The following is a 27223-nucleotide window of genomic DNA, read 5'->3' on the forward strand; positions in this document are numbered from 1 at the left end:
CCCAGGCACCAAGGTGTACTTCCTAACTCGTAAGAGCTCAAATATAAGGGGTATCATATATCTCCGCGAAAGTCGGAAGTATCTGTCGGATCGCAAAGACTAAGGCTTCAAGCCTACATTCGTCCTACAGTGGAATTTTCGCGAATAAGAGAAAAACTCATTGTCAGGACTGTTATTAGATGTAATCGACACAAGCACAGTAAGCTGACGGGGACTCTGCTGCTGATAGATAAAGGTGCGGAATAATGTAAGTACAGTACCGTACAGTAACGTTACAACTCATCGCTGTTGCCTCGACTGTCACCCAAAAGCGCTGACCCATCGGCCCATGGACCCATTGATCAAAGACCTCACAACCCATCAGACGCCAACTTCCTCGAAGTCAGGCAGATCAAGGAAATGCTCGTCAGGCAGACACAAAATGGACGGAAAAGAATAAAAAGAACCACCGGCATACCGTTAAGTCCCGTCATTTACCGCCCCCATCCTAATCCATGCAACTCATCGAATCGGCTCTGCCCCATGACCTGCGACGAAGGAAAAAAGACATAAACCAAGGACCGCCCAGAAAAGATGCATCAACAGAGTTAAGAAACGCCATCTCTCATGCCAGCCCCTGATCACGCAGAATGAACCCTTTCCACACTATCCTCCTTCTCAACCTCCTCGGCCACTTTGTCCCACCACCCTCCATGCGCATTCCGATCCACAGCCGACACCTTGCTCAGCATATCCACCATATCCCTAACCTTGTCCACGAACTCGGCCAGCCCCAGAGAAGCGAGCCTCTCACCCGCCGTGCTCGTGGCCTTGACTTTCTCGCTCGCCGACGCAGCCGCTAGTCGTGCCAGGATATGCCCACGCAACCTGCCGAGCAAAAGCCGCAGCACCGGCTCCCTTAGTTCGCTCTCCCTCTGTGTAGCGGCCTCCATGCTTGCCGTTAGAAACTTGTTCACTAACCCCCGGAGGTGGACCTTAGTCGCCGCGGGCATCGAGCGCCCTGCTTCGAGGGCCGCCATGACGCCCTCCACTGCCGCTTCGAGCGTCATCTCTTCCTGCCGGGGCTCGTCCATCTTCTCCAGCACTGCCAGGATCCGCAATGCCTCGTTCCGCCACGGCGCTCGGACGTCCCTCTTCAGTAAGTTTTTACATTGCAGCAGGATGGCTCCCGTCGTAATAATCCGGCGCGTCAGCCTTCCAGCTTCCAGCACGCGCTTGTGGTCGAGTAGAAGCATCTCTGGCATTTCTTCCAGCGGCACGGAAGCCAATTGCGTAAATAGGTCGACCAGGAGTTGCGCGTAGATGCGGTTGGCCGTGGGTCGCGAAGCAGCGCTGTTGACGTTGTCAGGGTCTCTACGTGCCGCCTCGGCGAGCAGCTTCTGCCGCGCCGTCCGCCACGCCCTTGTTGCGGCAGATAAGCCGTGTCGTCCAGCCTCGAGGTCGGCGGCAAAAGCTTTGGCTTCGTACGCGGGCGCCTGCTCAATGAGCCGCGGTGCTGCGAGTTGGAGTAGGTAGTTGGCGTAGTCGCTTAGCATAATGTCAATAAAGCCATTCAAAGCCTCGAGGCGGTCGACATAATTTCCCTGGATCAGCTTCTCCTCAACAAGCTTCTTGACTTCATCATCACGGACTGGGGCACATAATTTCGGGAGCAAGGCTCCCATTGCTTGGAAAAATCGCTCGTACGAAAAACTGCCCATTGTGAACTGGCGCCTGGCGATTTCAGTGTCTAGTAATTCCCCAATGAACGTGTGCATGGAGTTTCCGGGCTTAACAAGACGCTGGAGCTTTTCCCGGATCGAGTCGGCAACCCTCAATAGCAGGAAAAAGTGAGCTTCCTGGTCCTGAGCCTGCATCGTGGCCCGCATCTGTTGGAAGAGCGGGGCGAGCAGGTGTTCCTGTTGTTCATGGTATTCATGCGGCTCGGTGCGGAATTCCTTGTTGATGGCCAATTCGTGCACGACAATTCTGTTGTCTGGCAACAGACTCTTTCCGCTGGGAATCACAATGCTGATTTTGAACGGTTCATGCTTTCGAGAAGGTGAAGGCGGAGGTGTCGGTGTCTGGCCGTGCGATGTTTGCTCCAGGCTCTCTTCCACACCGAGATCTCCCATTGCTGTCTCCGTGAATGAGTGGTCCGCCACACGGGGTTTTATGTCGCCGACTGGCTTCTTCGCCCTAGCTTTACGAGCGGCTTTCACGGCGTCCGCCACCATCTGCTTCCCTCGAGCTGGGCCGGCCAGCTTCTTGATCCTGACCAGCAGGAGCAGCTGATTGTTGCGGATACTTTCTTTGTAGACTTGATCCACAGATCCGTCAGTGCTGTTCTTGACTGACTCCCAGATCGCGTCAAGCTCGACAAACTGCATTACCATCAACTCGACCAAGGAGCTCGAGTCACGCGCTTTCCAGGCAATGAGCGCGTTATAGAATGTGGCGTACACTTCGGGGAAGGAAGCCAAGAGTGTCGGGGGCGGTGTGTAGTTGTTGAAAGGCGTCAGGCGTGCAAGAATATTCTCAAACGATATCAGCAAGTCTCTAGCCTTCCCTACCAGCTCCTGCGACTGCGGGCTCGCCAGCCCATCCCGCGGAATAGGATGAGCCGAAGACGATGCAATCTGGTCCGGTTCACCCTTCTCCTCTTTGTTGCTGAGCACCTGGGATGGGTGACCCAGGATGAGAAACGCGCTCAAAAAGGAGCGTACAGCCGCCATCTCTTCCACGGAGCCTGGAGCGCCCTCGTTGAGGCCACATATGCGAAGGACACGTGCGGTAAGCATCAGCACATCCTCCCGAGAAAGTAGCATGGTGACTTGGTCAAAAGATGTCTCCCGGACCGCGTCGAGAGTTAGACCCAGAGCAGAGAACTCTGTGACAGCTTGTTTCCTCTTCATGGCTCTCCAGAACCATTGGATTCTTGAGGCTGCAGCATCCTCCGTCAAAGGTGTGGGCTCGCGTTCCTTGACCTCCTTAACCTCGGGCATGACCCCAACTGGACTAGGCTTGCGTGACCCAAGGCTTTGCCCGCGTTCTCGCCCCTTCGCTCTGGAAGCATTTCGGTTTCGCAGTTCTTCTCTCCTCCTCTCGGCCTCGGCCAGCCGCTCCTCCATCTGCAGCTTCATTTTGCGGATCTCCTGTTCACGTTTCTCCTTCATGCTTTCTGCAACAGCCTTGGCCCTCCTGACCTCCTCAGCACATGCGGCAGCGATTTCAGCGAGGTTGCGCTCCCGAGCCTGAGCCGCCGCTAGCGCCCGCTCTTCGCTAATGCTCGTATCCTTGGACGCTGCCTTCGCCAGAGCCGCTCGAAGCCGTACTTTCTCAGCGTGTGCAGCACGGTCAGCCAACCGCGCCTTCCGGTCCTCCAAGATGGAGGCCCGACGAAGGTGCTGGGCAATATACTTGCTCTGCGGGCCTGCATTGCGAGCGCACCCATGAGATGAGCGAGAATGAGCAGACGAGATGCTATTGCGCCGTGATGAAGCGGCGCTGTCTTTGCGTCGCGACTGGTTGGTCGCACGGTAGAACAGCCGTGCAGCGATACGCGGTGGCGGGGTATAGGCCTTGGCATCGCTGCTGTCACCATCGAGAATATCAATCTCTTCGTCGGGCGCCGGAAGAGAAAGGTCAGAGGGCCGTTCGGGCCTACCGGCAGATGGCTGGCCATTCGAATCTTCGAGATTCCGAGAGGGCTCGGTCAGATCCAGCGATGCGCGCCGCATTGTGGTGTCACTGTTGCTTAGTGTTGCGGGGTTCGTTGTATTACGACTCTCACGGGATGTGCAGAGTTTCGAGGTTGAGATGGATATCGTATGCGTCTGAAGCGGGAAATGATAGCTGCCCCATAGGCTCGGGCTTCAGAGACGAGGACGCTTCGAGTTTTGCTCGGGGTCACGGACAGGAACTGCGGAAACGAAGTCAAAACAAACGCGCCAGCCGGATGAAACGTCGAGGCGGGTTTAGCGAACAAAGACCAATGCGTCACAGGAAGACCCAAGGTCGTGGCAACGAACGAAAAGGTAGAGAGTGCGTGGGGAATAAGATGGAAGGAATAAGAAGGGTAAGAGTGAAGAAATCGATGACACAAGTCAGCAGGACTCTGCTGACACACAAACACACACGCAAGAACGGTAACTTTAACTGGATGGAGAGTCGCATCGCTGCAATCGGCACCAGACGGATAACGGGAGTGGGGCAAGTCAGGTGGGGCAGAGGTCCTGCCATTTGCCAAGCACTGCTTGATTCCAGAACTCGCACCTCGGGCTTCGATCCCTCAAATTTCACCGGTCACCTTGGGCAGCCATGATTACTGCAACAAGTGAGTCCTACATAACACGCAAACCCAACGTGAACGACAATAATTGGAACAAGAGCTAACTTCCATCTTCTTAAACGTGTTGGCTTCTTCGACAACATTTCGCACAACACCCCCCCCAGGCCTCGCCTACTGATCTACAACGATCAGACTTCTGCAGACAATTTCTTGAGAAAGCGAATATCTTCGTCATCGATAAGTCTTCTTGACACCGAGTGTATTGGTTCCGACCGCATGATGACGAGCGAGCGCATCTCAGCATTCCACAAACAACCAGCTATCAACCGGCAATAACTGGGTTCTTATGAAACTATGCATTCTTACAATCACCAGCATCCTATGCTCCGCAGCCCCGCCAGCGGTTGCCATGTTGGAAGGCCACATGGTGTGCCTCCACGTCTGCCAGCGGATTATCTAAGTGATGGCACCCCGAGGACAATCCGGTCTTCCGCAACAACAACCGCTTCCCGGCGGTTCATAAATCCGCCGTTCAGATTCGGAATCGCTTGCCAACCCTAGACTGGGAATTGCTTGATTCGCCTAGAGGATGCCGTTGTTGACACTGTTGGCACCTTGGATATGGTGTTGAAGACTGCTCTTCGGCCGAGTCGTTGTGTCAACGAGGAAAAAGCCCGGTAACGGCAAGGCGGGGCCCGAAACCATAACTCGCCCTGGCTTGTTCACTTGTTGATCCGAGGAATACCTAGATCTGGTCTCCTAGACGGACTGTCGTCAGCGAGGGTCCAGGATGAGGAATTCAACTTGATCCTCCACGGCTTTACGAGCGGAGCTGCGAGGCACAGGGACGATCGGGTTTGAGTCCGGTGATGTACAGTACATACATGCATCGGTAAGGCTGCCTGTTGCTGGCAACTCCATCTAAACTTCCTACATCGTCCGCGCCTTTATATACGGGTTTTCATCCCGGTTGTCGGGTTCAGGCCCTGGAAGTACCCGTGCCGTTGACAACAGTGTCGATTTCTGGCAGTGGACGCGGGCTATGCACTCCTGACCGTGCTACTGTGTATCTAACATTAGCGGCTAAGAGGCGTCCAAGTAAGCGCGTCGCCCTGTTTGCTCAAGCAACATCATGCAGCGACTGCGCCGGGGATGGAGGCTCTAATCGCTGGCGCCAACTACTCGTACGAATGAGCCGCCTCACTACCGCGTATGTGAACGCGCCCAACGTCCTACAGATGCGCCAAAATATCTCGCGCAAGGGGCAAGGCAACCTCAAGATGGTAGTGTAATTCGGGGTGCATCGCCTGGACAAAACAATGCCATGCTGCCTTGGCGATAAAAACCACAAGTCGACGGACTTGGCGGTTTGTTGATGTAGAGCAGCTGCTGGCAACACTGGCAGCGTTTCTGTCACCGACTTCGGTTGCGCACGCTGGTTCTTCGTGGTTTACGGAGTGCATCACTCCGCCTTTATCCAAGTTCATCCCCCTCCATGATACCTCCTTGTTGGCATCCTGAGCGGCCATCTAGATGGCCGTCACGTTAGCCATACCCAGCTCCTCAACCCATTTGTCTGACAATCGGGACCCCAGTTGATCAGCACTTAATCGGCTATCCCTGATATGTGAAGTCGCAACCATCACCGATTTCTTCATGAGAAGGACTGAAGAGAAGCCTGGATTTAGATCTACACTAGTGTACGAACTATATACAAAGTATTTATGGTGTTATCGATTAATACATAGCAGGAATACCTATGGATACGGAGTACACGTACACTTGAGCCTCGCCCCTAGATGTCCCCTCAAGAGTCCCGTCGTCACGTCCAAAGCGGGACAAGCCGAAGGAAGTACACTAATGTACGGAATGCAGAGAACTTTCGTTGGATACGAGATAAAGTGGGACTGACACATGCCTGGGCGTTCTAGTGTTATAGTCTTGTCACGGCGCAGATTGCGCTACTGTGACTACCTAAGGAACGAAGGCCCGTGTAAACGACTGAAGACACAAAGGGATGTCTTGAATTACAGAATTCATCAACCGTTCTGGATTTGTGATGAGTGATTTTGAATTTCGGCCAAGCCTTGAAACAGACACTTTTTTAAGCTTAAACAGCTTATGGTACGTCCTTACACTCCTAATCACTTCATAGTGTAATCCGAGTCAGACACGCCATGCATTTCGGAAGTGCAACAAAGGTGGGCCGAATCATGCCGCCGGATAGACCTAAGATTCACACTCCGTTGGGCCAGAATCGCCACCGTCTCTCTGGTGTCCCTAGTTACTAGCCATGGCTTTGAGATACAGCTAAAGCACGTTAATTGTAAATGCCATTGTAAATAGCATATCTGTCCTCGTAGAACTCTAATAGTAGTGTAGATGTAGGTACGAAGTAAGGTAAGCATGGATCGGGATACGAACATTCATACGAATACGTACAGTACACGTCATTCGTGCAATGATGCTGACCCCTTTTCAGTCACAGTGTGAGTGGATCCTTCCCGACGGGTGGGAGGCAGGTCCCACCAGCCGGATGCAGCCAGTCTACGGAATTACAGTACAGTACGGCGGTAAGGTATTGTGCACTGTCATAAGGATTTCAAGTTCACATTGAGGCATTATTCCTTTTGCGTGGATATCCCCCAAATATACTAGAGAAAGCTGAAGATCCGAACTATGCTGCACCCGGACGCGTAAACCTGGATAGAGATCACCTAGTAAGGTCCTGGGACAATGGAATATGATCTCTGGAAGCAGATAGCCCGGAATTCCTGATCGATCCTGATGCTACCATACTGTGGTAACCGCTTCGAGCACGACAGCGAAAATGTAACAGTAGCGCGAAGGCGGGTCAACTTCTCCGCCGCGGGCTTCTCGATTGACAGATGGATTGGATGAAAACCAAGCAGAGCCCCTGCGTGCCTGGCTTGCTCAGCCCCGCCAGGATTCCCAGGAAAAGTGACATTTTGCGAAGCAATCTGTGGTTCCACACTTTGCGCCCTGCAACCTGGAGATACCAGTTTATCAGGTACAGTGTTGTACTTCCCTACCCTTTCTTCACCCCAGAGCCCAGACCCGAGGGGCTTTTCGTCGGCGCATCGGGATCCCAGATCAACAGGAGGCGGCGAACGATGTTTTGGTGGTACGAGATTTTGACCAACAAAAGCTGAAGGCCGAACCCCTGAAGGGTACCGGTAATCCGAGTTTGCCATTTTCGACATTCCTGCAGCCTTGACTCTCCTTTTTAGAAAGCCTTCTTAGGCCCTCTCTTCTTTCTTGCCTGAGACCTGCCCATCTCAGCCATTCCCTTTTGACGGCACATGGATTGAACTTCTCCCGCACTACCGAAACGGAGATGCTGTCTGTTGCCGTTTGTCCTACCAACGGATGATTTCGACGAAACATTCCCACGGCCAAGGCGCGCGTCAACTTTTACCCGTCGGGATGCTGACAAGAAAGGCTACCATCTTCGTCGGCTTCGCCGTGGCCACCCTCCTTTTACTTTTGTATACGTCGAGGAGAGTTGAGTTCTGGTCGGATCTGGACGGAGCCTACTATCGCCCTGACCCCCACAAGAGCCACCACGCGCCAGAAGCGAGCTGTCACGATGGCCATTGTGGCCCCGATCATAAAGAACGGCCAGGGCCACCGCCCGTGTCCCCGGGGAACCCACGCCCGAGACCCCCGGATCCGATGTGTGAAGGATTTCCGGATACGAGCAAAGTCCTGCTGGTCATGAAGACGGGCGCGTCCGAAGCCTTCGCTCGGGTGCCCACGCAGCTAATGACCATGCTCAAGTGTTTGCCTGACTTTCTCATCTTCAGCGATTTGGACCAGAATATTGCCGGCCAGGAGATCCACGACAGTCTCTCGACTGTCTTGTTTGAGGCGCAGGAGGGTAACTCGGACTTTGACTTGTACCGGCGTCAGAAATGGTGTCTCGTCGACCAGGACAACTGCAACAAGCGGGGAAACCCTTCCACCGAAGGCTGGAACCTCGACAAGTACAAGAACGTCCACATCGCCGAGAAAGCGTACGCCATGCGTCCTGGCTATGACTGGTATCTGTTCGTCGATGCCGACACGTATGTCCTCTGGCCGAACTTGATGCAGTGGCTGAAGGAGCTGGACCCGACCAAGAAGCTCTACCTGGGAAGTGTCACCCTGATCAATGACTTCACTTTCGGTCATGGCGGTTCGGGCTATCTTGTCAGCAAAGCCACCATGGAAGACTTTGTAGGCAAACATCCAGGCGTCGCAAACGAGTACGATATGCGTGCAAAGAATGAGTGCTGCGGGGATTACATCTTTGCTTTGGCATTAAAGGCCAAGACTGATGTGGGCGTCCAAAACATGGTGCGTTACCCGGTTTCTCGCCGTTCAAGCCGCCTTCTGCCGCGTCTGGCACGGCTTTCGCTTAGCCGCCGATCCGGGATCTGTCATGCTGACCTTCCAATTTTTAGTGGCCGACGATCAACGGCGAGAAGCCCGCGACGCTTCCGTTCGGACCCTCCCACTGGTGCCACCCCATTGTCACCATGCACCACATGAACAGCGAAGAGATCAACGCCTTTTGGCATTTCGAGCGCAAGAAGATGCTTGGTCAGCCCAAGTCCGGCAAGTCACGACCGATGGTCCTAAGAGATATCTTTGAGGAGTTCCTCGAGCCGCACCTCAACGCAACACGCGAGGACTGGGACAACCACTCCGAGAACCGCTATTATCTCGATCCCAACCGGAAATGGGAAGATTGGCAAATGGACCGCATGAAGAAGAACAAGGACCAGTACAACGAGCAGGAGAAGAAGGCGCACGAGTCGTTCGAGGCCTGTGGCGCGGCGTGCAAGAGTGTTGGGAACGAGTGCTTCCAGTACAGGTATAAAGATGGCGCTTGCTCTTTTGGCGATTCTTTTCTGCTCGGCAATCCGGTCAAAAAGGAGAGTAAGGAGAAGCAGCGAACCATGAGCGGGTGGGACATTGAGAAGATTCGCACCTGGATCCAGAAGCAGGCCCCTTGCGACAAGGTCAAATGGCCCCAGGTCAAAGTCACATGATGGTGAGGCACGAGCCCGGGATCGTTGGCTCGGGTGCTTTTTTGCTAGGACCTGCGGCCAACCTCCGCGACTCCTATCTTCAGTCCCAAGACCATCACCAGCAAGACGCCCAGGGCTCAGTTGTGACGGGAAATGGAACAGAACAACCGAGGCGAGGCACTCGCTTTTGGTTCTGTGTCCGATTAGCGGCGTCGCAACAGGAAAGTCGGATCAAGTGCAGGTGATCCTCAAAGCGATGACTTGGCTTAATAAGGGAATGGGAAACCAACAGACATATATGTCGTGTCATAGATGGCATTTCGGCGTTTATAGGATGGGACGGGAGGTCAGATGGATTTACCAACGGGAACATTTAGGTGGGAGGGTTACGGGATGCATTGTCTTTTCGCCATGGGCATAGAAAATCTCACTTGGGCGTGGATATAATCATGCTTGGGATGTAGATCTTATGTACTAGAATCGAGCTGTTGGGCCGTGAAAGTCGCCAGAAGACCCCACCTTCCTCTTCCCCTACCATCCCTACCTAGTTGATGTTGTGATGTCGGTTGCTGTATCCGTGTATATCGGTGTGACGCGCTTAAGCGGCGTTTACCAGCGGATGCTGTCAGCCGGCACTGCAATTAATTACCGTATCGTACTTCGTAACTGCACGGTCTGAAGCCTACCCCCAATCTCACCCAGCAGCCTTAACACTGTTCAACGGTTGAACTGAGCGGTGAATGCGGTCGCTAAATATCGGTATTTGCAGTACAAGTCGCCCAATTGTTGAGAATAGATGGGAGTAAACGATAGGTGTAATGCTGCTGAACATGTTGTCAAACCGTACAGTACAGTACAGTGGACCAAGCTCTTAGCCAATTCCATACCGTTTTCCAGTAATTACCTAAGCACTAACCTCCGCCCTGCGCCCAACCTTCCAGCCATCAAAGGAAAGTTCCAGCTTTGCTTCACCACAAATGTCACAATGATTCGCAACACTTGAGAAGCGAGGTTTACTTAAGTCAACAGGCATGTTGGCAATGCCTCTTGTTTGTGTTTGGCCATGTCTCGAGCTGGGCAAGCTGGCAATTCATGGCCTGGCCAAGTCGATGACCACAACAGTACTAACGTTAGCCATCAGCACTCAGCGTGGTGGCTGCTTTCACTGGCAAATATGAAACCCGACGGGTTGCACCCGCCACCGTAAAGCAATAGCTCTTCGAATACAGGAATAAATAGTCAACCTCGCAACAGTCCAGCTGTGCCCAATGCATCCGGAACGCCATTTCCCCACAGCACATGCATTCCTTCCTTTAGGAAATGGTGGAAGAGGTTGAGCCTCGGCTTTGGACGCGCCTCAACATCAACCCATCTGACTGCTGATGCTTGCTTGGCCTCATTCACCCTTCCAGCCTCCAGCCCGGGTCACCCTCTTAGGACGTGCTCATATGAATCTACCCTAGCAAATCCTGAGTCGGCCGCCGAGAAGCTGTGAGGGCCAAGTGCGTGGCTGACTTCGCTGGTCTGGAACGGTGCGCCGACATCCCCACCGAGCTCAGTGGCAGACTGCCCCTGGGGGGAGGATGGCCCCAGCCTGCTGGGCGTGGGGATGTTGTAGGCTCGCTGCGCCGAGACAATCTTGGACGAAAGCAGGTCGATGCTAGTCATGATTTTCGAGGTTAGTCCTGAGCTTTTGGGCTGTGCAACGGACGGTGGGCGAACCACTTACTAGAGCATGATAGGGAAGAGGCATTCCATCGTGTAGGCGAAGCGGTCCACCTGGCCAGCCACACCGGTTGCGCGCTGGGGCTTGGACTGGAATGAGTACGTGACGGCGCGCATGACACCAATGACTGCTAGGAGCGCCAGGCGAACCTCCGTGCTGCACATCAGGTAATGGAATATGTCGGCTTTGCTACCGTGTTTGAGGACGTCGTTCTTGGCTTTTGCGAAAGTAGCCAGCAGAAAGTAGGCGCTAACGCACTCGAGCAGAGCAATCAGGGGGAAGTAGACCATATGCATGTAGTTGACCATGTCTTGGAGCTCGCTGGAACCGCTCGCATGCCACCTCGCGCGGGTGATGGCGATCAGGATGCGGGCAACGGCAATGCCGACCATGATGGTCCAGAACGAGCCTGCGAAGATATACCACGGCCTGCCGAGCAGAATACGGCTGAGGATGATGTAGCTGTAGAAGGACACTCCCGCTTCTTGGACCTATCGCGTAGCAACATGAAGTTCAAGTTAGTCCTGTTCCCGGAGAGGTCATGGTTCAGCCTGAGACTGTCTTGAGTGCGTACCAGCCATAGTACGTCCGCGAAGACCGAGGCAACAAGCCGGTTTGTCACCGGGATGGAGGGCAAGTAGAAGGCGTAGTAGCAGAGGCCATTTGCAACGGAGCCGGCGGCCGAGGTAACGATGGGAACGGCAGCGATGGGAGAGAAGTTCGTGATGCTGGCAATCACAAAGCCAAAAAAGACATTGGCAGCCCCGATGGTGCTGAGTATTGACCAGCTAAGCTCGAAGTAGACGGGGACAGGCGCCATGTTGGCTCTTATTGCTGTCCTTGCCTCTGGAGAGGCTTGTGTGACGAGAGAGAATAACAATCACGTTGAGGACAGTCATTCGGACGGTGGCGATAAACGGGAGAATGGGAAGATGTTCAGTTCTAGAAGTACAAGTATTGTTCTATGGAGCGTAGTCAAAGCTCGACACGAGGTAGCGGGTCGTCCAAACCACCTTGATTACCTACTCAGGTAGAGGAGGCTTCGAGGGGGCTTACTGGACTGGAGCTAGAACTTGGGAGCTAGCTAGTAGAGGTCACAACTTACCGGGCTGTAGTCCAGACCTCTAGCTAGCGCTCCTTGGCTTGAGTAGGACTACCGGGCACTCCAAGGCTGGAAGATCGTCCGACTTATATGAAGATCATAGTGTAGCTGCATGCTGTGGCCTGTTATTAGTGATATCTGCACGTAGGGAACGACCAAGGATCCAAGAGTTCTGGCCGACAACTATTCTCGAAGGTCATATGTTGCAGCACTCTTGTGCATGTTTCCTGTTGACCTTGAGGGGTAACCAAAAAGCCTTGACTTTGCATGAGTCAGTCGGAAGGGGCAAAATATTTACTTTATACATCTGCGCACCGCACAGACAGTGTACAGTATCCGACAGACGCCTTCCACTGGTGACCCAGACATGCCCAGGAAGACTGTATGTAACAAATGATCCAAGGAGTCTTGTTCCAAAGTTCCTCGCTGGAAGGCAACGCTACTAGTAGTAGTCTACCACATCCCGCATTATGGTAGGTTCAGTATGGTGCAGCATCCGATCCGCTCCAACGCCACCTAAGAGACGCTTAAACCCCCAACCCCTTACAATATCATTAGACGACATCAAAGCTTCCAGTCAGGCAAGGTAGAGCTTGACCGGCTTTTGTGGCCTTGTACTCATAGCTCCCTGACAGCCGACATGGCCTCTTACAATAAATCTGGCAAACTCTCATGGTGGAGGTGAAACACTCTCTCTCCCCCGACTCCCCGACCTCCCCTTACAACCTCGCCTGCGGCCCCTCCCTCTTCAAATCTTCACATATCCCTTGCGCAATCCAATCCGCAATCGCCATGACTGTGACCATTGGGTTTACCCCACTCGCGCTGGGGAAGACACTCGCATCCGCCACGTAAAGCCCCTCTATTCCCCAAACTCTCCCCTGGGGATCTACCACGCCATCCTTTGGCTTCGCACTCATCCGGCACGTGCCCATCTGGTGTGCCGAGGCAAAGGGGGTGAGCGGTGGCTTGTTGCCGTGCGATTGTAGGTTGGCGAGCCACTGGTCGAAGGAAGGCCCGGTGTCATTGTCTTCCCTGCGGATGAAGGGCTTGATTTCAGGCACGGATGGATGGATTTCGCGTGCGCCGTGGGCGTACAAGATCTTGGAGAGCTCGAGCATGCCGCGGAGGTTGTGGGCACGATCGAAGTCGGAGGGGGTATACGACACGCGCGGTTTACCAGTGCTGGCGTCACGGTATACGTAGCCTGTGTCGCGGTCGCGGCAAATGGCGATAAATGTGTTGAGGTGGCGGTACGAGGCAGCGAGAACTTTGAAGTCGGCGCCGGAGGACCAGTTAAGGAAGGGGAGTGAGAGAGATGGCTGGGGGTGCATTAGCAAGCAGGGCAATGTGGAACAGGACGGAGACGAACCATCATGGACATGGCTTCGAGCTTGACGCCGTGGCCTCTGCCGTCGAGGTTCTCAAAGTCGCTGACGACTGAGGTGAGACTACCGCCTGTTATGGTGTCAGTTTCACGTTGTAATGGATGCGAATTTGGGATGACCAACCCTCCCATGGCCGGACATCATCGTCAAATACTCCTGACACAAAGTTTGTGGGATGCAGATACAAGTTTCTACCGACCTGGGGGTTCTGCTCTTGTCAGTTTCCATTCGTTTCTGCTGATTCTTGAGCTCGTCGCTTACCTTGATGCCGCTATTGAGCAGTACAATGGGACTCCACAGCGTCCCGCAGCTGACAACGACCTTCTTTGCCTTGACAATCACCTGAACCGTTTCACTCCCATCCCCGGCCGTCCAGGTACCTATGACTCCCTTGACCACCTTCTTGCCCTTTCTCTGCTCAAGCAGTACCCTCTCAACCTTCATACCCTGGACAAACTTGACCCCCTTCTCTGCCGCCTCAGGAAACCAGCCATTCACTGGCCCCAGCTTCTCTCCCCTCCAGCATCCTAGCGTACAATACCCACAGTCATGCTCCTTATTGCCGCAATTCTGCGGCACCTTCTTAGCCGTGTACCCTAACTTCTTGGCTCCCTCCAGCAACACGCGATTCGCATGATTCGGTCTAACCTTGTCCGCTGAGCAGCCCATCTTCTCGCAGACGCGATTCAAGCACCTCTGGAAATCCTCGCTCTCGAAAAACCCCAGACCGGCGCTCCTTGCCCACTCCCGCCTCACAAAATCCTGTGTCTGCAGGCCGGCACTCCAATTGACGGTGCCGCCGCCGCCAAGGGTTGCGCCGGCCGTGACCGTGATCGACCCGTCGTCCGACTCAATCACCCCGCCGTTCTCAAAGAGGCTGGCGAGGCCGGCAGCCTGCGATAGTGGGAAATGACTCGCGTCAAAGTGCCGCCCCTTCTCCAATACCAGGATCTTCATTGCCGGTCCGAACTCGTTGGCAAGCCGGTTCGCTACCACCCCGGCCCCGCACCCGGACCCGACGATGACGACGTCGGCGGCAACCTCTACGGGGACTTTCTTTCCAGCTGTCCCCGCCGGAGAGGGGCGGAACTGCAGAAATTCATACGGGTAGCTGAACCCGGCGTTTGCGGTCCACCCGGCGGGGACCGGCGGAAAGCCCGTGAGCGGGAAGAGGGTGACGCTGCTGCGGATAAAGGCTAGCTTGCAGAGGGTGGTGATGCTCTTGAAGAGGGCGCGGAACGTCCACAGGGATGAGGACTGCCACGCGTGAAGGACTTCAAGGCGCTCTACGGCCGGGAGCGAGGGAAGCGGCGTGCTGCGCGAGGTGAGCAGCAGCGAGCCGGCTCGGGTGCTGTAGGCGGAGTTAGATTGCGCGCAATGGGTTATGTACGCGCGGGAGGGGACTAAAATGCCTGAGAAAAGAGAGAAGGTAGCGCAGCTCACGCTGTTTCTTGGGCGGGAGATTGGAGAGGATGAGTCGGAGGGTTTGACTGAAGAATGGGTTGTTGGAAGGCCGCTCGGCGAGGTAAGCATCGAGGATGTCGGAAGAGTGGTTGAGAGGCCAAGCGGCTTTGCGGAGAGCGGCGATCGTGTCGGAGTACTCGCTGTTGGAGAGGTAGATGACCGAAGTGTCACGATGCTCGTGAATTTGGGATGGATCCTGGACGCGGATTGCTGGGACTACCGTGTCCATGAGAGCCATGAGCACCTTCCATTGGCCATCATTGAGAAATCCCGGAATCTCTGGGATGTTGACTGGCGTCGGTGCCCTGCGAGTGGTGGCGTCGTCGGGACTTGTCATTGTCGTCTCGGCTGCCATGGCTTGCCTTTCGCCGCACAGCAGGAATCCAAGTACTGGGCAGGTGAAGGTCTCCCGGGTTAAAGACAGAAGACGCACTGGGGATCGAGACTGAGCAATGCCGAGTCATAACACTAAATTAGTATCGATCTGCCAAAATAGCTCCTACTAGTAGTTAGTGCCTTACCATTCACATCGAATTCTGTGGATAGTGCAGTACGATGCTGTGCTGTTGAGAATTGATGCAAGTGGCTCCCCGCTTTCTGCACCCTAGTTTGAACCGGTCGATTCTGCCCCTGAAATCTGGGGTACATACACGCTAACGTCAGTGGATCCCCATCCGAGGCAACAGCTGCTTGGTGAGAAGGGTCCCTGCAGTGGAAGCATGTGATACTGTAATTACAGGCCTAGCATTGCTTACCTCAGCTAACCACACCCCCATCTCTGACCGCACACGGGCTCTTGATTTCTTCTCCTTTCCTTCCCCTTGATCAGGGTATCAATAAGTTACAAATCACTTGCAGTTATCAGCCATTCAACCCATTTGGTATACTTGGATACTTTTTTTTCTATACGTTGAGCGTTTTCAATACCTAATGTTATCGAAGGCAAATGTGTATAAACTGCGATGGATGGCGCTCAAAGCCAAGCAAGAGACTTGGCAGTGTTGGGAAACAAGGGATAAACAACAACATCAACCCCCTATTTACCCGCAACCACAGAGACACGCACACACACACACATGCACATAGAAAACAACCAAAGATAAAGGATAAAATGAGAGAGAAGGATAAGGAGAAGAATAAGAGAATAGAGAAAAACTATGTAAAAGAAACGAATGAAGAGAACGAGAAGAAGAAGAAATGAAGAGAACGAGAAGATGCCTGGCAAGAAAGGAAGGTAAGAGTGAAGGGATGTGGGCAGCTTCGAGTCAGGAGTAAGATTACTACAAGTGGTATTGATGTCGGAGCATGTACAACAACATACATGTAAGGATCACGAAGCCAAAAGCGACATCAGCACCAAGGGATTAGGTAGGTGGTACAGTACGTTGTAGTGACAGTGAAAACTAGTAGCTATGAGAAAAGGAGAAACGCAGGTCCGAAACTTCCGAAAACCCACCGTGATGGCAGTGTAAAAGCCTTGCAACGATTCCATTCCACAAGTACATGATTCAACCATTCCATATAATCCCAGCCTCTCCCGTCAAAAAAACCATAACCCACCCCGCATCCCGACCGAGCTCACTCCTTGGTAATCCACAAGTAGATAGTGGGCAACTCCCCATCAGCACGCTTTTCAACCCACCCCATCTCGCGGACCGACTTGTTGATCATGAGCTGGTCGTCGCCCACGACATGCTCCTTCCAGCCCCAGCGACCGCCACCCTGCGGATAGACCTCCCAGAACTGGTTCTTGCCCTTGTCCGGGTTGTTAGCGCCAAACCCGACCAGCAGCTCGGCCATGGTGATGTTGGCCGGCACCTTGCATGCGTGGAAGGGTATGTCGCGGTACGTGCCCGGCACGAGCTTCCACGGCGGGATCGAGCACTTGAGCACCACCACCTTGGCATGTTCCGTGGGGAAGAAGTAGTTGTATCCGGGCTCGGCACCCGCGCCTCCGGTTGCGTTGAGGAGGTTGGCCGCGGGGAAGGTCGGGTCAGTGGGAGGTGCCGGCTGAGGGTGACGGTTGGTCCCGTTGAGGCCCGAGATGTACTGGTACAGACCGCCTCGGCCGTCCAAGGCATAGGTGCTACCGAGGGCGGGTGCTCCAAAAGCTCCCGGAGCTTGGAGTTGGCCGTAGTATGAGTAGTATGGGAAGTAGTTCTGCATGGCGTACAAGGGTTGGTCGGTGCGAGTGTGACTTGGAGGCGGAGGACCGTTGTCCGGAGGGGATGCTGCGCCGGCGACCTGTTGGGCGGCGGCGGGAGGGGGCGGACCGGGATCTAAGCCAAAGGCAGGGTTGTAGCCAGAGCCAAAGTAGGCTGCCATAGGGAATGTTAGCGATAGGTTTGATGCCTAGGATGATGGGTAAGTTAGCTCGGCGAGCTGAGAGGGATCCTCAAACAGAACGCCCGGGCATGTAGGAGCAGCTGAATAGAAGGTGAACGGCAAAGACAAAGAGAAAATAAAGGCTTACCAAGGAGGACGATATGAAGGAAAGTGATCAAGATTGGTGTAAGTGAAACTGACCGAGTGCTTTCAAGCAGAGCAATGTGCTTAGGTCAGGAGTACAGCCAGGATGGTGGGTGAACGAGGAGATAGTGTCAGAAGGAGAGGACTTGGGCACGGGAAGGGGGATTTTATATCTATGAGGGAGCGGCACCACGTCCTCTGCCACCTCATGATGCCAGCGTCAGTGGGCCATTGACTCCTATTGTTCCGTGTCAAGACCATGGGCACAATGCGCATCACTGTCTGCCATATGGAGGATGCTGTGTTGAGATGAAGATTCTCAGGGGCCAAGGGCTGATTGTCACAAAAGGGGGAGGGCGACAGAATACGCTGCGTAATAGGATTGGTGGTACAATGTCTTATGAATAACAAATGCGAACGCCAACGGCCGAGACCAGATCATAGCTTGTCAGTGAATGCCACGCCCCTTGAGCCTCCTAGGTAAACGGAGCAAGAACACTATTGGTGAGTAGTCTTAATAGTCAAAGTCCAGATGGAAAAAGCCCTGCCACAGAGTATTAGGGAAACACATCTACAATAGGGGTCCCGGCATCTCATATCGGACTATTGTACACGTATCCAACACAATGAGGACTATGTTGAATAAGCACAATAAGAATGGATTGACGCAGGTGAGAAAACAACTACTATGAGCCATACCACGTTCTAATATTGTACCTAGGTACCTTGCTCACAGCGAACCTAGGAGATGTCAAACAGCAACGCATGAGGTCGCGGGTTGAAGCAAACAGATCCCCTGGTGATACCACCGTGTCATTAGAGGTAGCGGTGTTTGACTGGCATTGACAAACGGGCTACTGAGGCTGCATTGAGCCGAGTTCTGGTCTGATACCGATGAGCTGGTTCCCAAGGCTATGACATGTATGGGCAGTGTAGCGTCGTGGGCAGGGAGGACGACAGGCAACGCCCCCGAGCCATCGAAGTTGACTCTAACTAACATCGTTGGGTTTCGACCTATACTTCCCAAAGCAAAGAGTTACTAGAACTTCACAGACACCTTAGGGTGTCCTTGGAGGTAGCTGAGCACGTCCGCATTCTGCTTACCCTACGTGTGTATTCAACGCCACCTGTGCTCTAAGACAAATGATGAGTCTCAGACTTCATCTGAAATAGAGCTGGCCTTGGTAGAGTCATGCAGCGCATAGGGTGCAATGAAAACGTGTCCTCTGCGAAGCCGTTTACCTACCTATGTATGTGTCTTATTCAGCTAGTACCACTTCCATTCATTGTTTTCTGACATCCCATTGTTGAGAGGGCCTCATTGTCCCTGGCTCTGTCACATGCAACTGGAATCGTCCACATACCTCAATGCTACTCCCAGAGTCTTCTAAATCTCCCTTTCGACATTGTGTCCCATTACAATTTGTTTCTCAATCCCTCCCTAGCCGTTTCCAGACTTCGTAAATCGAGGGCACTGGACCCGGACTGTCTGGGACGTGGCGCCTTGCTCTTTCCCTCGATATATGCCACAGAAATTTAGCAAGTCCAACCCACACATTTCAAGTCAGTATAACCCCCCCCCCCCCCCCCCTTCCAAATCCCTTTCCCGTCAACAATTCAAGTATCTCAAGTCCCGATTCGTTGAGCTTCCGGTCTGAGTGTACAAAGTTCGAAGAGGGAAGGAAATGCAGTAGGTATCAGGCCGGCAGGACAATGGCACCATTCAATAGTGGATTTCAGTTTTAGCTTGCTGGCAGACAGGAACGAGGTTCGTGCCTCGGCCAGTGGACTGGGGAGCTGGGACACGCCGATTTCAACGGTGAGTGCGTTTGTCTCGTTTGCTGTGGTCGTTCGATTGACGTATAGAAGAGAAATCATGACTGAAAAGTTCTCAGTGTGCAATCTCCCAGTTCGCTCCCCAACGCCAACTCCAAAGGAAAAGTTCGCTCAACGCAGCCTGTCCCTGGTGGTAACCGCCATTCCCATCCCGGCTCAGCGTAAAACCTGCCGCGGTGCGATGGGAAAGCTCCCACCATAATCTTCGTGTAGTGATCTTGTATGTACAGTAGAAGTCGTTCGTACATACTCCCGACACCACTTCAATCCCCGACGTCCTTCCCGACCAATCTCACCGCACCGCCCTTTTTCCCCGCACCACCACCACCCCCTCCAACCAGCTGCTTCGCAGTCGCAATTCCCTCGTCGGAGCGCCCCTGCTGCTGCTGCTGCTGCTGGGCCGCCGCCATCTTCCTCCGCTCAACCTCGGCGACCAGCGCCTTGAGATAGACCTCTGCCTGCACGGTAGCGCTGTAAGCCTCTGCGGTCCAACTCCAGACGTTCTTCCTACCGGCGTCGGCGCCTGCAGCCAGCAAGGTGCGCAGCACGAGCAGGTTGCCGTTGGAGCTGGCAAAGTGCAGGGCCGTGTTGCCGTCGAGGTCGGCGCGCGCGAGCGCCGCCTCGGCGCCGCCCGGAGCGTACGTCAGCAGGATCTGCACCACCGTGTCGTGGCCGTGCAGGCTCGCCTCCATGATGGCGTCGCGCCCGCGCAGGTCCTGCCGCAGGATCGTGGCCGGGTCGTGCTCGCAGAGAAAGTGCACCACCTCGGTGTGCCCCGCGGCCGCGGCCAGCATGAGGGCTGTCTGGTGCTCGTCGTTGAGAGCAGGGGTGCCTGCCTCGTGGCCCAGCTCGACTAGCAGCTTGCAGATGGCGAGGTGGCCAAGCGAGGCTGCAATGTGGAGGTTGGAGTTGGCATTGCCTCTGACGGAGAGGTCCGGGTTGTGGAGGAGGTGGGGGTGGGATTTGAGAATGCGCCTCACGAGCAGGGCGTCATTTGCGTGAATTGCTCGGCGGAGGCGGATCGAAGGGTCAATCCTAAATTTGAACCGGGCGTTAATGAGAGTGTATTGTATTGATCAAGGAGCGTTCTTTCAGACTTACATTTTCTGTACTGGTTTTGGTTGTCGTGAGACCAGGATGAGCTGAGGTCAATTGGGTTCCAGCCTGTTGGTGGCGAAGTCCCGTTCCAGGTTGTTGGGGTCACCGTGTGGATGCTACTGTGTAAGTTTCAATTGGTTCTGGAAGTACACGTAAACGGGGCCCAAGGGTGCTAGAAAACAGGGCCCTTGTGGCTGTTTGATGCTTCCGTGGCCCCCCCACCGAGAAGCTCATTCAGCCCTACACGTCACCTTGATCACAGTGGGAACGTACTGTAATTACCACCTTCCATGCATTCAAGTTCAGCACCTACGGTCACCAAGGAGGTCATTATGGACAATGGCCGAAAACGCGAGCCTCTACCAGGTCCTGCTTACGATTTAGAGAGAAGGCGCAAACATCGCAATCAGTTACGACGTCTGGAACTGTTGACATTTCACAAAACAAGGCTCATCTATCGAGATACAGCAGCGTAGAGTCATCGACAATGGCAACTAGACTCAGTCTAGTGCTCTGTATTCATATTGATATAGCCAACAAGGCCAGAGGCGGCTAATCCAAATCCAAGCCGCTCGAACGCTTTTGACCAACAACTCCCGCCAATGGGAACCCAACTGACTACCACGTAGCAGTCTGGTTCCCGGGTATTCGACTGATTTAACTTTATTACATCCCTCAAATATGGGGCCACCGAGGTCTCACAGAACCGCCACCCTCCAGAACCTCGACCTCAAACGACCAGGCCCTTGACCTGCTTGAAGTCCTTGACCTTGATATCCCGCCACATAATCACCGCCACCAGCGAGATGGCCTGGAGGACCGTCGACGCAATGATCATAATCTTTTGCGCTTCGCCATAGGCGTGCTGAATGGCAATCCGAGTGGGCGAGCCAACGGGGTACGATAGCTGCGTGGGCAGCGAGCCGTAGATAGAGACCAAGTCGCCCTGCGACTCGGCGGGGAGGTACTCGGCCAGGCGCTGCGGGAAGACGCCGTTCCAGATGGCGCCAGCGACAGTCGACCCGATGGCGCCGCCAACGTTGGCAAACATGCCCTCGACGGCTAAGACGACGGCAATGTACTGGTGAGTGGTGGCAGCCATGGCAGCCATCTGCTCGCAGATGACCAGGGTGCCGCCCGCCACGGCAATGAAGATCTGGCACATGATGATGTAGCCAACGTTGACGTCCGGCTGACGGAAGTGGGCCATTAAGCCAACGCCGAGGATGGTAACGGGCACGCCAAAATAGACGGCAAGCCACTTGAAGCGGCCGGACCACCGGACGGCGACACCGACCAGAAGCGACCAGAAGCACGAGCCGATGCTGTAGATGTTCATGACGTAGCTCGTCTGCGTGACGTTGAGGTTGTTGACGACCTGCAGGAACGAGGAGAAGTAGCTATCCCAGATGTAGAAGGAGATGAACAAGACGCCGCTGAGAATGCAAGCCCACAGAACGGTGCGGTCCATGAGGAGTTCGTACGGCATGAAGGTCTTGGGTGCGACATACTTCTCGAACAGCACAAACCCGATGAGAAGCAGGCCCCCGACAACGAAGAAGGCAATGATTATAGGAGCCCTCCACCCTTGAGCTTGGTATGAGTAGAGGCTGAAGGGCAGCAGGAAGAAAGCGAGGCCAGCCGTGATGAGAAACAAGCCCGCCACGTCGAACTCGATAATATAGTACTTGATGGACTCGGACCAGGTGCGGCCGCTGTTCCTGTCGGGGATGAGGCCCTGTCTACGGGCTTTTTTGTAGTTGAAGTAAAACAGGGCCATAAGCGGAGAGCAGATGATGGGCGTGATGATGGCAAAGGCGCCAAACCCCCACCGGAAACCGGGGCCGTTCAGGAAGGCCGTCGCGAGGGGCCCGCCAATCCACACAGTGATGATGTAGGGCGACGAGGCAAAGGCAAACATCAAGGCTCGGTTCTTCAGCGCCGAGGTGTCGGCAATGAAAATGGAAATGGAGTATGTGATGCCGTTGTATCCCATCCAGTAGAAGACCTGGCCGGCGGCGTATGTCTCGACGCTGTTGCAGCCGGCCATCATGATCAGGCCGATGGTGAGCGAGATCATCATGGCGACAAACCCCTGGGGGCGGCCCCAAATATCGAGGATCTTGGCGAGCGGCAACTTGAACAGACCACCGATCAGACTGGAGAAAATGCTCGTCGCAGCCGTGAGCGAGTGGCTCTGGAAGGAACTGGTAACGTAGGGCGTTAATTGCGTCGACATGCCCTGCTGCATGGCGTCGACGAAGAAGATGCACCAGATGCTGGAATGTGGTTAGCGGCTTGATAAGGGAGCGCTGCTGAGAGGCCAGTTCATCCCACTTACGTGACATAGGCCAGGATAAGATCTCGTTTCGTCCAGACCTTGGCGAAGGCCTCAACATTTTGCACACCGGCCTGTGCGTTCACTGAGATGGCATCCGAGTCGTAAGAATCGTCTCCCGGCGTCTTGGCTCCATCGTTGGTGATTGCGGCCTCCTTGTCGGCAGCGGTCTTCTCGGCCGGCACTTCCCGTTCGGCAACAGGCGCCTCTGTAGGGCGGGACCAGATCATGTACTTGGACATGGCGGCCGACTCGTGATAAATCTAGTGGCCGACAAAAGAGCTTTTCTTCCGAGTCGGCGGCTGGTTGATGGGCACAACAAGCAGCCCGGTCCGACGCTGTTCCGCAAGATTTGGGATGAGAGAAAGAGTGGAAGGGAAGGAAAGATGGGTAGATGCTGGCAGAGGAAGTCGAGCTTTTTATCAGATGGAATGGTTGCCCTGTATAGTACAGTACCGAAGGCGGCAGGCGGGAACAAAAACCCACACCAATGACACCACTCACTCACTGCACCATGCAGTCGGTGAGGTGGAGTGTACCCGTACCTTTATAGGTAGGAGTGGATGCGCAGGAAGTCGAGGTCCAGATTGTTGTCCGTGGACCGCGTCTATTGGTTACAGGTACCTGGGTCCGGCCCACAGCACGGCAGTATCCAGCAAAACTTCTGCAGAAAACCGCCGCGATGCCCACGGCCGATGCAACATTGAACATTCCATGTGCGCCATTTCCCTACCACAGTGGTACACTAGCGATGCCACCGGTGCATGGAATCACCCACAGACGGTCAAGCGCTGCCTGACCTTGGGAATCGGAGACTTGCTCGGCGTCAGAAGTGTACATAGGAGGAAGCAAAAAAAGGTCAAGGCTTTTCCGCGCGGACTTGTGCTTCTCTTCCTAGGCCAATCGCATCACCGGTGCCCCCGCCACCTTGCCGAACGTTTCCAAGCTTCGTTACCCAAGAGGAATTTTGATCCGTGCTAGCTCCACTTGGCGGCGTGGGCGGGCCTGAAAATTTTTATCTGATCATCTTATCTGATTGATAATGCAGTTCCATCAATCCATCATCGCGAGATCCCTGCTGTTGTTTGTCTTCCCTTCCCCGCTTTCGCCATTGATGCGCACTTCATGCAGGTGCGTTACCCGGAGTTGCCAAGTGCGATATCGGCAAGATCCTTGAATCAGCTCATCACTGACGCGGCCACGAGACATATCGAAGCACATCTCCAACCTCTGTCACTCGCGCTATTGACGCCATCATCACTTGAGTTGTCCCTTTACGGCCGCCTGCTCATAAATGTGCCTGACAACCATAGGTAGTTGATGGCTAAGGTATTTTCATGGTTTCCCGGGCTGTGGAAACGCTGGGCTTACTCGGTCGTCCCACGACGCAAAATTTGACCCGACTCACGAAAACATCCGCTCCATGGTTCCCGTGCTCACCCTGATCCGGGAGCCGGGCTTACGCTTTGGGAAGGCCTCTTGGCAGCACTATACTATACACTACACAAGTTGCATATGCGTTGTACTACATACATGTGTAGAGTACACCTGGTTGCACTGCCACGCGGGAATGCACTGCAATCTCTGTGTTGCGTTGCGTTCCGGGTTATCGGGTCCATACGGCTCAAGCCGGCCAACAGGCTAACAGAGCGAGGTGTCCCTGGATCAGGGCCCAATTGACAGCGGTGACAACCGCTATTGGCTATTCTGAGGTTCTGTATTCAAAAATTTATATGCAACACATAATATTTCTTTCCTGCATCATCTCTCAGGAGATCAACTTTGGGGTCATCAGAGTACGCCAGGCCACATTAGGGCCTTCCTCCCTCTCAAGACCCCACCTTTACACCAACAAAACATGTGATGAGCAGGTGAAGGAAGTGGTCTTCAGCCAAAGATTCTACTCTATCATATGCTACCGTTCGCGTTCAGGTACGGAACTACGGATATCTCGGTCGATCAGTTGCGCGGCTTGTAGACACTCTTCGTCCCGGAGGTGTGGTGCAACAATCTGTATCCCAACGGGTGCACCATCCAGTGCCTCGGGGTCGTCTGTTACCTCCGTCAGTGCCTCATAAAGCCTCACACGATTGCAAAAAGTTGTTGGGAATTGGATTTCACGGGCAACTCACAATCAGGAACGAAAGCCGAGAGCGCCTTCACTGGCGTGGGGTCAAGCGACTTGGCGACCTTGCCAAATGGGATAAGGCAGACCGGAAACTAGACGAGACGGGCATATGAGCACACACTACCCGTTGTTCAAGTTTGCAGAACGCTGGTTGACAGTGCCTACTCACATCGAGGAGATTCCACATCACAGTATAGGTCGGCAGCCCGTACGTATCCAAGGGCACAGCCGGACTCAGTGCGCCAGGCGCGAGCACCACGTCCAAGCCGTTCTCCTTCCACGCGCGCCGCCACGCGTCTGCGAAGGCGCCTCTCGCGGCATGAAGCTTGCCCAGGAAGCGGATCGGGCTCGGATCCCTGGGCACGGGCGGCGGGTCCTTCGAAAAGGGATGGCTGCCCACCGCCACAGACACCACCGGCGGCTCTGCAAGCTGGGGCACGCCTCCTTCCCAGCCGACCCCAAAGAACTGAAAGGCAATGCGCATCCCCAGCCCGACCTCGCGGTCTGCGTCGGGCGGTAGCCATACGATTCGGTGTCCGGCTTTCTCCAGCTTTGCCGCTGCCGTCTGGACGGCGCGGCGGACGGGCGGATGCAGCGGATACGCCGGGTCCTCGGGGAGGATGCCGATGGTGAGCTTTCTTCCGAGTCCGTCCGGCTTGGCGGCGGCGTCCTCAAGGGGAAGAGGATCTCGCCAGGGTATGTCATATGCATCCGCGTCGTAGAGCCACGGCCTCAGCTGCATCATGGCAGCCATGGCGACTCGAAGGTCCTGGACGCTGTGTCCGAGCGGCCCTGCCGACGGCTCGATACTGCCGGGAACGCGGATCAACCCGGGCGGGTTCGTCTGACCGGCGTACGGCAGGCGGTTTGCGGTGGGCTTGAAGCCGTAAACGCCGCAGCACATGGCTGGGATGCGGATGCTCCCGGCAATGTCGGTGCCGATCCCCAGGGGACAGCCGCGGAAGGCAACCAGACTGCCCTCGCCGCCTGAGGAGCCTCCCGCGGTGAGGTTCAGGTTGTGGGGATTCAGCGTCCGCCCGAAAATGTGGTTCTCGGAGTCGGCTGTCTGTTCCCAAGAAGAGTTAGTGACGGGTTGGCATTGAGCGAAGGTGGCCGAAGTTGGGGTTTTGCACGCACCATAAGGGTTTGCGGGACGTTTGTTTTGGCGTAGAGAACCGCGCCGGCGTCTAAGAGTATGTCGATCAGGGCCGAGTTTGATTCCGCGGCCGGCTCTTTGAGGTTCGTCAGAAAGCCGCCGGTGGCATGGAAGCCCTTGACTCTGAAGGTGTCCTGTTGTCTTCATGTTAGAGGCACGGGATAGAGTCACGCAGTTCACGCCGAACGGGCGGCTTACTTTGCAGCTGATGGGCAAGCCATGTAGAGGTCCCATGGGCTTGTTGTTTTGCTTCAAGTAGTTGTCGAGTTCCTCCGCCCGCTCAATGGCCTTCTCGAAGAAGATTTCAGTGAGACATGAAGTCTAGTTCGGTCATTCAATCAGCTTTTGCTCGAGCCCAGCGGTTAGGTATTAGATTGCAGCTAGCCTTACCAGTTGTTGAGCCACCGCTGCTCTCTTGCAGAACGCTCTCGTAACGGCTACGGAGGTGAGCTCCCCCTTGCCAAGCTTTTCAAGCAGATCCGTAGCCGAGTATCGTTCTGTGATTTCGAGTTCCTCATCGGTCAGAATTGTTGATTTCTTCGCAGGACTTGGTTCAAGCAAGCGGCCGCCAGGACACTGCTTCAGCTCGTGCAAGACCTTTGAGTCTATAAGCCATTCAGGGGGGATGGCTGATTGCTGAGACTCCTTTTTCGCCGCCACCAGCACCCTCCAGTCTTGGTCGTGGGCAAAATCACCCATAGCTCACTCGATAGAGGACAGATGTCGGGATCAGGTTTGTCAACGGATGGCGGTAAACTGGCTATCTAGAACTATGTTCAGCTGGATATCCGCGTCTTTTAAGGGGAAATACTCCATCCATTTCGCCGCTAGTGATTGAATCCTGAATGGAATCCATGTCATCGAACTACAAGGCAAAGTTACATTGAATGTGTCGCTAGTAGTCTTTATGCGGGGTACATTGCGCAATGCTGGTTTCAATGAGTCTCTTGGGGTTGTGTTTGCTAACCAGACAGAAACTTGGCTGTTTTGGGGAGGTCGAGCCGCCAGATCCAGAAAGGCTTATCTGCCGGTAGTGCATTACAACGGGCTCGGCAACTTGATATGATACCGATTTGCTTATCGGCAGTCGTAGGGTCGAACATAGGTACGCAGATAGTGGTAAGGACGTATCGTATATCAGTATATCACAGTCTCAGACCAGGGAGCGCTTCAGCTTGGGTTACCTTGGTCTGAGAGCTCGTCTTATCCCCA

At 54.5% G+C, this 27223-nt stretch overlaps 9 protein-coding genes across 9 annotated transcripts; 2 read left to right on the forward strand and 7 right to left on the reverse strand.

Annotated features, from left to right (window-relative positions):
- Nucleotides 1-162: 162 nt before the first annotated feature.
- Nucleotides 163-4017, reverse strand: N656DRAFT_779285 (uncharacterized protein). Its single transcript, XM_064815163.1, has one exon. It carries the CDS (start codon nt 3717-3719, stop codon nt 621-623), a length of 3099 nt encoding a protein of 1032 aa, XP_064669998.1. The 5' UTR covers nt 3720-4017; the 3' UTR covers nt 163-620.
- Nucleotides 4018-7717: 3700 nt separating this feature from the next.
- N656DRAFT_798226 (glycosyltransferase family 31 protein) lies at nt 7718-9327 on the forward strand (the record flags this gene model as incomplete). Its single annotated transcript, XM_064817734.1, has 2 exons — nt 7718-8629; nt 8737-9327. 2 exons carry the CDS (start codon nt 7718-7720, stop codon nt 9325-9327), a joined length of 1503 nt encoding a protein of 500 aa, XP_064669999.1.
- A 1404-nt stretch (nt 9328-10731) lies between these two features.
- On the reverse strand, nt 10732-11852 carry N656DRAFT_709632 (uncharacterized protein; the record flags this gene model as incomplete). Its single annotated transcript, XM_064811610.1, has 3 exons — nt 10732-10966; nt 11036-11523; nt 11607-11852. 3 exons carry the CDS (start codon nt 11850-11852, stop codon nt 10732-10734), a joined length of 969 nt encoding a protein of 322 aa, XP_064670000.1.
- Nucleotides 11853-12545: 693 nt separating this feature from the next.
- N656DRAFT_779290 (long-chain fatty alcohol dehydrogenase) lies at nt 12546-15334 on the reverse strand. Its single transcript, XM_064815164.1, has 5 exons — nt 14935-15334; nt 13784-14873; nt 13646-13730; nt 13507-13592; nt 12546-13456 (listed from the first exon to the last, which is right to left on the reverse strand). Exons 1-5 carry the CDS (start codon nt 15321-15323, stop codon nt 12854-12856), a joined length of 2253 nt encoding a protein of 750 aa, XP_064670001.1. The 5' UTR covers nt 15324-15334; the 3' UTR covers nt 12546-12853.
- Nucleotides 15335-16564: 1230 nt separating this feature from the next.
- N656DRAFT_798229 (uncharacterized protein) lies at nt 16565-17311 on the reverse strand (the record flags this gene model as incomplete). Its single annotated transcript, XM_064817735.1, has 1 exon — nt 16565-17311. The coding sequence occupies one exon, from the start codon at nt 17309-17311 to the stop codon at nt 16565-16567; it is 747 nt and encodes a 248-aa protein (XP_064670002.1).
- Nucleotides 17312-19060: 1749 nt separating this feature from the next.
- On the reverse strand, nt 19061-20463 carry N656DRAFT_753330 (ankyrin). Its single transcript, XM_064813058.1, has 2 exons — nt 20393-20463; nt 19061-20326 (listed from the first exon to the last, which is right to left on the reverse strand). Coding segments are annotated over exons 1-2 (774 nt in total). The 5' UTR covers nt 20395-20463; the 3' UTR covers nt 19061-19554.
- Nucleotides 20464-20780: 317 nt separating this feature from the next.
- N656DRAFT_753334 (MFS general substrate transporter) lies at nt 20781-23358 on the reverse strand. Its single transcript, XM_064813059.1, has 2 exons — nt 22731-23358; nt 20781-22668 (listed from the first exon to the last, which is right to left on the reverse strand). Exons 1-2 carry the CDS (start codon nt 22967-22969, stop codon nt 21120-21122), a joined length of 1788 nt encoding a protein of 595 aa, XP_064670004.1. The 5' UTR covers nt 22970-23358; the 3' UTR covers nt 20781-21119.
- On the forward strand, nt 22913-23744 carry N656DRAFT_89995 (uncharacterized protein). Its single transcript, XM_064819391.1, has one exon. It carries the CDS (start codon nt 23037-23039, stop codon nt 23706-23708), a length of 672 nt encoding a protein of 223 aa, XP_064670005.1. The 5' UTR covers nt 22913-23036; the 3' UTR covers nt 23709-23744.
- A 700-nt stretch (nt 23745-24444) lies between these two features.
- On the reverse strand, nt 24445-27175 carry N656DRAFT_836993 (amidase). The gene is made up of 6 exons (XM_064818812.1): nt 26402-27175; nt 26210-26332; nt 25993-26145; nt 25025-25921; nt 24860-24947; nt 24445-24779 (listed from the first exon to the last, which is right to left on the reverse strand). Exons 1-6 carry the CDS (start codon nt 26708-26710, stop codon nt 24643-24645), a joined length of 1707 nt encoding a protein of 568 aa, XP_064670006.1. The 5' UTR covers nt 26711-27175; the 3' UTR covers nt 24445-24642.
- Nucleotides 27176-27223: the final 48 nt, after the last annotated feature.

This window comes from Canariomyces notabilis (assembly GCF_033297395.1).
Source record: "Canariomyces notabilis strain CBS 508.74 unplaced genomic scaffold N656scaffold_11, whole genome shotgun sequence".
Taxonomy (NCBI): Eukaryota; Fungi; Ascomycota; class Sordariomycetes; order Sordariales; family Chaetomiaceae; genus Canariomyces; species Canariomyces notabilis.

What these genes read in the sequence shown, in the direction of transcription:
- N656DRAFT_753334 (XM_064813059.1), bottom strand. Translation starts at nt 22,969, where the DNA reads ATGTCCAAGTACATGATCTGGTCCCGCCCTACAGAGGCGCCTGTTGCC. An exon ending in CTTATCCTGGCCTATGTCAC is followed by an intron (nt 22,669 to 22,730) that starts GTAAGTGGGATG and finishes ACCACATTCCAG; the next exon opens with CATCTGGTGCATCTTCTTCG.
- N656DRAFT_89995 (XM_064819391.1), top strand. Translation starts at nt 23,037, where the DNA reads ATGGGCACAACAAGCAGCCCGGTCCGACGCTGTTCCGCAAGATTTGGG.
- N656DRAFT_779285 (XM_064815163.1), bottom strand. Translation starts at nt 3,719, where the DNA reads ATGCGGCGCGCATCGCTGGATCTGACCGAGCCCTCTCGGAATCTCGAA.
- N656DRAFT_779290 (XM_064815164.1), bottom strand. Translation starts at nt 15,323, where the DNA reads ATGACAAGTCCCGACGACGCCACCACTCGCAGGGCACCGACGCCAGTC. An exon ending in TGCTCAATAGCGGCATCAAG is followed by an intron (nt 13,731 to 13,783) that starts GTAAGCGACGAG and finishes TGACAAGAGCAG; the next exon opens with AACCCCCAGGTCGGTAGAAA. An exon ending in TGATGTCCGGCCATGGGAGG is followed by an intron (nt 13,593 to 13,645) that starts GTTGGTCATCCC and finishes ACACCATAACAG; the next exon opens with GCGGTAGTCTCACCTCAGTC.
- N656DRAFT_836993 (XM_064818812.1), bottom strand. Translation starts at nt 26,710, where the DNA reads ATGGGTGATTTTGCCCACGACCAAGACTGGAGGGTGCTGGTGGCGGCG. An exon ending in CAGCGGTGGCTCAACAACTG is followed by an intron (nt 26,333 to 26,401) that starts GTAAGGCTAGCT and finishes TGACCGAACTAG; the next exon opens with ACTTCATGTCTCACTGAAAT. An exon ending in CTCGGCTTTCGTTCCTGATT is followed by an intron (nt 24,780 to 24,859) that starts GTGAGTTGCCCG and finishes CGGAGGTAACAG; the next exon opens with ACGACCCCGAGGCACTGGAT.